Source organism: Seriola lalandi, unplaced genomic scaffold (genome assembly GCF_002814215.2).
Source record: "Seriola lalandi dorsalis isolate HSWRI2012SDOR001 ecotype SW California unplaced genomic scaffold, Sedor1 jcf7180002054930, whole genome shotgun sequence".
Classification (NCBI taxonomy): domain Eukaryota; kingdom Metazoa; phylum Chordata; class Actinopteri; order Carangiformes; family Carangidae; genus Seriola; species Seriola lalandi.
This window is the reverse complement of record NW_019525482.1, coordinates 327,766-335,891: the sequence shown is the minus strand read 5'-3', so window position 1 is coordinate 335,891 and position 8,126 is coordinate 327,766. Positions and strand designations below refer to the sequence as shown.

General features: G+C 44.6%; 1 protein-coding gene across 2 annotated transcripts in view; it reads left to right on the top strand.

The window, feature by feature from the left end:
• kdr (kinase insert domain receptor (a type III receptor tyrosine kinase)) overlaps positions 1-6,992 on the top strand; it is a 17,861-nt gene extending 10,869 nt beyond the window's left edge. For both annotated transcript variants that reach the window (XM_023393209.2, XM_023393208.2), the window contains exons 16-30: positions 467-573; positions 967-1,102; positions 1,344-1,448; positions 1,531-1,644; positions 1,879-1,967; positions 2,199-2,361; positions 2,475-2,566; positions 2,680-2,802; positions 2,894-3,005; positions 3,092-3,191; positions 3,291-3,396; positions 4,682-4,824; positions 4,931-5,015; positions 5,961-6,046; positions 6,188-6,992. In XM_023393209.2, the coding sequence (XP_023248977.1) occupies positions 467-573; positions 967-1,102; positions 1,344-1,448; positions 1,531-1,644; positions 1,879-1,967; positions 2,199-2,361; positions 2,475-2,566; positions 2,680-2,802; positions 2,894-3,005; positions 3,092-3,191; positions 3,291-3,396; positions 4,682-4,824; positions 4,931-5,015; positions 5,961-6,046; positions 6,188-6,404 (1,778 nt within the window). In that variant the 3' untranslated portion in view covers positions 6,405-6,992. The remainder of the gene's footprint in view (positions 1-466; positions 574-966; positions 1,103-1,343; positions 1,449-1,530; positions 1,645-1,878; positions 1,968-2,198; positions 2,362-2,474; positions 2,567-2,679; positions 2,803-2,893; positions 3,006-3,091; positions 3,192-3,290; positions 3,397-4,681; positions 4,825-4,930; positions 5,016-5,960; positions 6,047-6,187) is intronic.
• The last annotated feature ends 1,134 nt before the right edge of the window (positions 6,993-8,126 follow it).

Below are 8,126 nucleotides of genomic sequence, written 5' to 3'. Positions count from 1 at the left end.
TGCCCCCCCACCCACCCTCCACTGACCTTCTCCTTCCCTCTAATAATTTTTGGTCCTTCAGATGAATTGTAGCAGAGCATGACAGTTCATTACAGCATGTAGTTACACATGACTCTGGCTCTGATAGGCCTTTTCCAAGTTGTCTTTGGCAGCAGGAGTCCGTGCTGACTCCTGACTATTTGTTATGACTAGATAAAATATCAGTTTGCCAGATTTCAACAGTCTCTTTCCTCCAACTCAAACACAGACGCACACATGCACTTGTACCTGCCAAAGACAATGACAAACCTGTCTGAACTTTATGCAGCTTTATGCCAAGATACGTCATAGTAATTAGACTAGATTCCCACTGTGATTATCCCACAAGAATGAGGGAAACATATGTTGTATGATCTGTTCTTTGGCTCTTCTTATTAAAAGGTTGTTTGTGAATATTTCTTGTAAATTGTCGTTGTGTTTATTGTAGGTGCAGAGGAAAAGACTAATGTGGAGCTGATTGTTCCGATCGGATCAGTGGTCATCGCCATGTTTTTCTGGTTACTGATCGTCTTTGTCATCCGCGGCAGAAAAAGAGTAAGAACTTCCTCATCCGCATCCTCCCTTTGCCACGGTTTTCCTTCCTTGGATTTTCCCTCCAGTTACGCACAGGGGACCTGAAAATGGATTTAAAAAAAAAAAACAAAAAAAAAACACACGCACATAAACGAGCACTCACACTGTGGGGGTGTATGACTGATTAGAGGCGACTGGACTGGCTCTCCTTTGTATCCAGGAACAACAGGGCCACTCACATAGGTCACGTAGACCCGCAGCGCTGCCCGGGCCCCTTTTTTACTGCAGGGACACCACAGATACTTGAAAACTGTTGTACAGTTTGAATTCAGAGAAAAGGGACAAACAGCAGCTCATTAAATCACACATTACATCTCTGCTCATGTCTCACGTTTCTACCCATCACCATTCCAGACAAGCGGTGGGGATCTGAAGACGGGCTACCTGTCCATGATCCTGGACTCGGAGGACATGCCCATGGACGAGCAGTGTGAAAGGCTCACATATGATGCCAACAAATGGGAGTTCCCTCGGGACAGGCTGAAGCTAGGTGAGACACAGATCTGATCACTTGTTCAATGCTTTGTGACTTTTAAGTTAAAAGTATTGAGCAAGTGCGTCCGCCGGAAACACTTCTGTTGTCAAATTGCCGAAGATGTTTTCTGAATTTTTGTGTTTCGTTTATTTGTGTGTGTTTTCTTAAGCTGCAGTACACAATACACAAAAAATATAAAATAGACCACAACAGACAATCTGTAGTCTTTCTTCGTGACGAACGTTTTGCATTAAAGGTGATCCACTGGGACGAGGAGCGTTTGGCCAGGTGGTAGAGGCAGCCGCCTTCGGCATCGAGAAAGCTACGACGTGCACAACCGTTGCGGTCAAGATGCTTAAGGGTGAGTATTTTGTCGTCCGGTGACACACAGTGAAAGCCTCCGAAAAACACACATTACTTACACGGATCTCTCCGCGTCACAGAGGGCGCCACGTCGAGCGAGTACCGCGCCCTGATGTCGGAGCTGAAAATCCTCATTCACATTGGACATCACCTGAATGTGGTCAACCTGCTGGGAGCCTGCACAAAGCCTGGGGGTGGGTCTTCACACAAAGCACATGCCTGGACTGTGCATCGTTGCTGTTCGTGTTTCGCAGCTTTCCTGACTGATCTTCTTTATGATGATCTAATTACGTGTATATGAGGGGGCTTATATTTGTTTTCCTGTCCTTCTAATGTGCCGTACACACTCATTAAATCAGTGTGTGTTGTGTAGTTGTGAGCTGTTGATCTTTCTTTGACCTTTAACCTCTTCTTCCCTCTCTCCGCAGGGCCGCTGATGGTGATTGTAGAGTACTGTAAACACGGAAACCTCTCCAGCTACCTGAAGAGCAAGCGCGGAGAGTACAGCCCATACAAGGTAAATGATGTGTAACCCACACGCAGCCAATAAAACGCAGCCAACCCTCTGATGTGGTCACACTGCGCCCAGACGGCTCGGCGTAAACATATCATTAACCACAGACCATTACACAGCGATGTACAGCAGAGCTAACCCACTGATCGTATCTAATGTGGACAGAGCAAAACTGTTGTGATTGTGTTTTTTCTCTCCACATGCTCTTGAATGATATCTGTGTTCGGTCAACAGAGGAAGCGGGTAGATAGCCAGAAGTGGGCGCCTGCAGAGGAGGATGTGACTGAAGGGGATCTGGGTCTGGGGAAGATTGCCCAGCTGGACATCTGCACGGGAACAGCCGTCTGCTCCACAGCTGGAGACAAGGCTTCGAGCATCAGCATAGACGCTCAGGAAGGTGATTGAAGGCAACTCTGAATGATGCACTTTTCATTTTTTGCACCCCAGTTCAATGTTTGTGCAAAAACGGCTCACATTTGTGGTTTTGTAAAATGCATCATGTGACCACAGAGAGCTCAGATGACGACCATCTGACCATGGTGGACCTGATATGCTACAGCTTCCAGGTGGCCAAAGGCATGGAGTTCCTGTCCTCCCGCAAGGTGAAGCTACAATTATTTGGGAAATCTGGCTTCACAAATTGGAGATAATAATCACCCTTTAAATGCACGATAAAGTAAATTCATCTATTAATGTATTTCTGTCTTCTGTGTAGTGTATCCACAGGGATCTAGCAGCCAGGAACATCCTGCTTTCAGAGAACAATGTGGTGAAGATCTGCGACTTCGGCCTCGCCAGAGACGTCTACAAAGACCCCGACTATGTCCGCAAAGGAGACGTGAGTCCCCTACGCTGATGTACACGCTGTCAATCACACTGTTGAGGCTTTGTGAAGCAGTGAAATGTACATCTTCATTTTCTCGCCACAGGCACGTCTCCCTCTGAAGTGGATGGCTCCTGAGACTATATTCGACCGGGTGTACACCACACAAAGTGATGTTTGGTCCTTCGGGGTCCTTCTGTGGGAGATCTTTTCTTTGGGTAAACCTGGTAGTAATCACTGGTACACAAAGATATATAATGACCACTGTACATCCGTTACATCACCTATATTGTATCTCTTACAGGGGCGTCTCCCTATCCGGGGGTCTGCATCGACGAGTCTTTCTGCAGGAGGCTTAAGGAGGGCACCAGGATGAGACCCCCAGAATACGCCACCAACGAGATGTGAGGAGGACACTTGATGCAGTCGAACATGTGACAGAAATGTAACTCAAACTATTGTCTGACCATCATCTGATTTATTGTGTGTGTGTGATGCCACAGATACCAGACCATGTTGGACTGCTGGCTGGATCGTCCCACAGACAGGCCGACGTTTGCAGAGCTGGTTGAACATCTGGGCAACCTGCTAATGGCCAGTGCTCAACAGGTGAGTGTGGGTGAAAACAAAAGCCTGCTGTGTCCAGACATAACTTCACAGTTTAAGTGACATCATCACAGCTATAGTTCAACAGCAGAAAACATCGAAAGCTCCATATTTTCTTCTTCTTCTTCTGTGTTTTATTTGAAGTGTTGATCCATCAGAAGATATAAAAACCATCTCAGTGTAGTTTTACATCTCCTCTCTCAGGCTTCTCTCTACAGCTCTAGTAACAACAGGTCGGTGAGCCAATCAGAAGAGAGAAGGCTCTGAGCTTCTTTTCTGATTGGCTGACTGTTTTCTGAGTGAGCCAATAAAAATAAAGCAGATTTCAGGTAAAAACACTCAGAGAAACCAAATCCTGCAAGGTTTGGATGGTGGGTCCAGGTGGGCGGGTCTTGTATAGTTGTGACATCACAAAGTCACAGAAGTCCTGACGGCTGGTTTTAAGGCTCAGTTTCTGAATACAGGCTGTGTGCATTTCTCTGTGGACTGAGGCTTTGATACTTTCACAGTATTAATATAGAAGCTAGAGCTGATCTATAATCACACTACACATGGACACAGACCTTTACACTGGAGGAGCTTTAATTTCTCCAATAGTCCAAAATACAACTTTGATTAACGGCACGAAGGTTTCCTCGCTAAAATCTCTCGGGCCATGTCTGTCATGGTGCTATTGTTAAGGCTGTCAGTGTTGCCTGTCTGCCAGCACAACACACAGCTGATTACACACGAGCTCACACCCCTACAGAGTGCTGCCAAGTCATTCTGGGAAACTTTAGGAAGTCATTACCTGAAGCTGACGTGGAACAAACAGGCTGATGCAAACTAGTTACACCAGGAGAAACTCATTATAGCACGAGGAAAAGGAAAAGTAATTACAGGAATATGTTTAGTGTCACTTCATAATTTTAAACACTCAGTTTCTGCTTTAATAGAAAATATATTTTTCTATTCATTTGTGTGGAATCTGAGGTGATATTATTAGATTAATCTTGGCCTCCAGGAAGTGGTTGACTGTTGGCAGACACTACAATTTACAGATGTCAACTAAATGCCTCATCTGCAGACTATCATTAGATGCTACAACTTACAGATGTTCCCTGAATGCCTCACACGCTGGCAATAGGTAGCAGCCAGTCACAACGGGTCCCCACATGGGGCAGTGTAGTGTCTTCATGGGAGGGTTAAAGGGGGTTTGTAGTTGTCATTGCAAAATGGGCCCTTTTCCCCTTTGGAGCCCCAAGCAGTTCCCTGTTTGCCTCTCCTGACCGTGTGCCTTCCTCTCCAGGATGGGAAGGACTACATCCCCCTGACAGTAGGCGAGACGGAGGGATCTCCAGTGGCCCCTGAGCCCAGGAGCCCCTACAGCAGACCTCAGAGTGGGGAGATCCTGGAAGCTCAGCTCCACTACGACAACCCGCCGTCCCTCGGGTCAGCACGATGATCCCACCTGTCACTGTCGCTCTCACCTCTAAACGTTACAGCACTCGGGGCTGAATCTTCACTGTCACTTCACTGACTTCTCGTCTCTGTGCAGACTGTCCCAGCAGGCGGAGAGGTGCAGTCGGCCCCTCAGTGTAAAGACGTTTGAGGACGTTCCTGTGGCGCACAGCAGTGTCATGGTGAGAGTCTGTGAATCAGAACATACACTTCATTCACACTGATTCACTTTGATCTTTGTTGGAGTCAGACAAAGTTTCCTTTTTCTCTTTGACACCTTTTTAAATCCATAAACTAAAACACAGCACGAGTTACTTCTTTTGTTTTTTCATGTTTTGTCACGTAGCTCAGCGGAAAAGACGACCTCATCGAAATAAGAACGAAACATGATTTGATTGATATTAGATGGTGTAAAATAAATCAATGAAATAATTAGTCAAGTAATTGATTAGCTGATAATAGAAAATGAATCCCCACGTCTTAATCCACCTCAAGAAACCCACAGGAACACTTGGTAGAGTTGAGCTGTTTACTTCAACACACACAAAATCACAACTGGTAGAGAACAGTGTCCATTTAGAGTTATTTTACTCAACTTACTAAAAAACGATGATCATAGTCACGTAATCCCTGTATAACAAACCTAGTTATATATTTTAAAGCACACACCTGTTTAGTGACAGAAATAAAACAATGAACTTATGGTGTTGCACTGCTGTAAATATGAAGTGTAAATACCTTGACCTGTAAATACTGTAAATAATCCTTCACTTTCTTTTAATCATTACTTTATGTTGCAGTTATTTTACATATGCACTTAAACTAATTCGTCCAACATCATTAAATATATACACTTTTCTAGCTGAGTTGTGAGGATTTTTAAGCCTCATTGACTGGAATCTGAATTTCTTTGAATTTTACACTGTTGCTCAAACTGATGGTTCATTTTTCACAATTTTCTGACAGTTTACAGATAAAATTATTTAATCCAAAAATAGATTTGATTGATAATAAAGAATGTTGATCGTAGTTCCGGTTTATACACAGAAGGTGGTAAGTAAAAGACTATTTTTCCCTGTCAAAGCACCGACCACTGACGTTCATTTAAACTGTGGGCTCTTCTGCAGGAGGGTCACACAGACAGTGGTATGTGCTTCTCACCGGAGGAGGCGAAGGGTCTGAACCAACAGCTGCAGACCACGCCCAACTTCAGGTGAGGACCGAGCACCTGCATCAGCGTATGACCCACGTCGCCTGATTCTCACTACTGCTCATATTTGGCAGCTGTAGTTTGCTTGATTGTGTAAGTAGGATTTCTTATTGAAAATGTCTCCTTCCTGTTTGCTCTCTTCAGCCAGCTGCTGCGCTGTAAGAGTAAAGAGTCGCTGGCATCGGAATCGTCCAATCAGACGAGCGGATACCAGTCGGGGTACCACTCTGACGACACCGACACGCCGATCTACGCTAACGAGGAGGCGATCATGAAGCACAACATGCTGAAGAAGCCTCCGCTGCCCAAGACGCCCGAAAAGTTCAACGTGGAGATCCGTTACAGCACGCCGCCCGTCTGACCCCAGATAGCCCCCCCCCCCCTCGAAACCCAGAGTCTTTTCACTGTACAGTATTTGTTTACCTTCCACAGGTATTACACTTTAGGAACAATGACAACACGTTCACCAGAGCTCCGTCACTGCGGTGCCCAGATGTTTTTGCACGAGATAACTTAATAAGTCGGCAGAGAAAAATGAAGGTTGTATGATAGGTTTGTAAGCGCAGCTCTCCTTGGACAGCCGGAGGAATGCTATCATGTTTACACAGTGGGTAAAAGGTCTGGGCAGCCAAAGGCACGGAGACACGCCTACTTCCTGAGGCGAAATCCACCCACTTCCTCTATTGCAGGAAATGGCATCTGGAATTTTTAGATAATTGAATCAGCAAATGTTTTGTTTTGTTTTTCTGCTCTCTTTTTTCTGTGTTGCTGGCACCGTTAATTGCTGGTGAGGAGGCAGTTCTCTCAGTTCAATCACACCAATGTTTCTAGAGTCACATTTGTACAGTTCCTTTATTCATATAACTTACTGTATTTTATTGAATGTTTATTACTAAACCTGCAATAAATGTAACTAGTTTTATAAAATAAAAATACTCACAGATTAAAATTGTTATCGTGTGTTGCTTTTGTTTGTTTGACATGATCCCAAACTTGATCATCTGTGAGTGTTTTTGTCTGTTTCTTTGCAGCCTACATCTCTCATTTCCTCTCTCTGTGTCTTACACAAAGAAAACAATACTTTCTCAGCCTTGGCCATTCACTCTGTGTGTGTGTGTGTGTGTGTGTGTGTGTGTCCTATAGGAACAATCACTTCATAGTGCCAATAATAGCCCTGCCAAGGCCAGTTTGGTGCAGTATGACAACAAAGTAAATGGCACATTCAAAAAGCAGGTGCAAGAAAAACGTAAAAAATCGTCCATGTGGGATTCTGGATCGTCTTTTCCAACAACTTTCATGTCGTGTAATTACACATGAGATCCACACAACAGCTTGAGAGCGTTGTATGCTCACTTGTTATAAGACGCAGGTAAAGGTCCCGTAGAGTCTAAAGGTAGATGTCTATGTGTTGTTTGATTATAAAGCAGGTCTGTATTCAGAAACTGAGCCATACAACGCGTAGTCAGAAGTTTGTCCCAAGCCCCGCCCACCTGGACCCGCCACCCACTCTGCAGGATTTGGTTTCTCTGAGTGTTTTAACCTGAAATCTGCTGTATTTTTTATCGGCTCACTCTGAAGTCAGTCAGCCAATCAGAAGAGAGGCTCAGACAGTGTTGTTACTAGAGCTCCAGAGAAAAGCCTGAGAGAGGAGATGTAAAACTACACTGAGATGGTTTATGGTTCTTAAAACCACAAATATATCTTCTTATGGATCAACACTTCAAATAAAACACAGAAGAAGAAAATGCAGAGCTTTAATATGGAGCACTGTTCTGTAAACAGGAGATAAGAAGAAGAAAAAACCCTTAATGGGACCTTCAGTGTTAATGGAGTGTTCCTGCAGCCACACTAATATTAAGCCTAAAAGCTTAGAGATGTGTGGTTGGTCTGACTGGGCGATAGAGCATGAGAACACAAAGTATTTTGTCTATAAACAAAGACAACAAACTCAGTTAATTATAGTACACAAGAGGAAATGACTCGAAGCCTCAGAGGAGCTGTTTTCACATGAAACACCAGGGTGGTTAAATTTAGAAAGTCCTGCCCATAACCGCTGCTGGAGGCCGGGGGGGGGGGGGGGGGC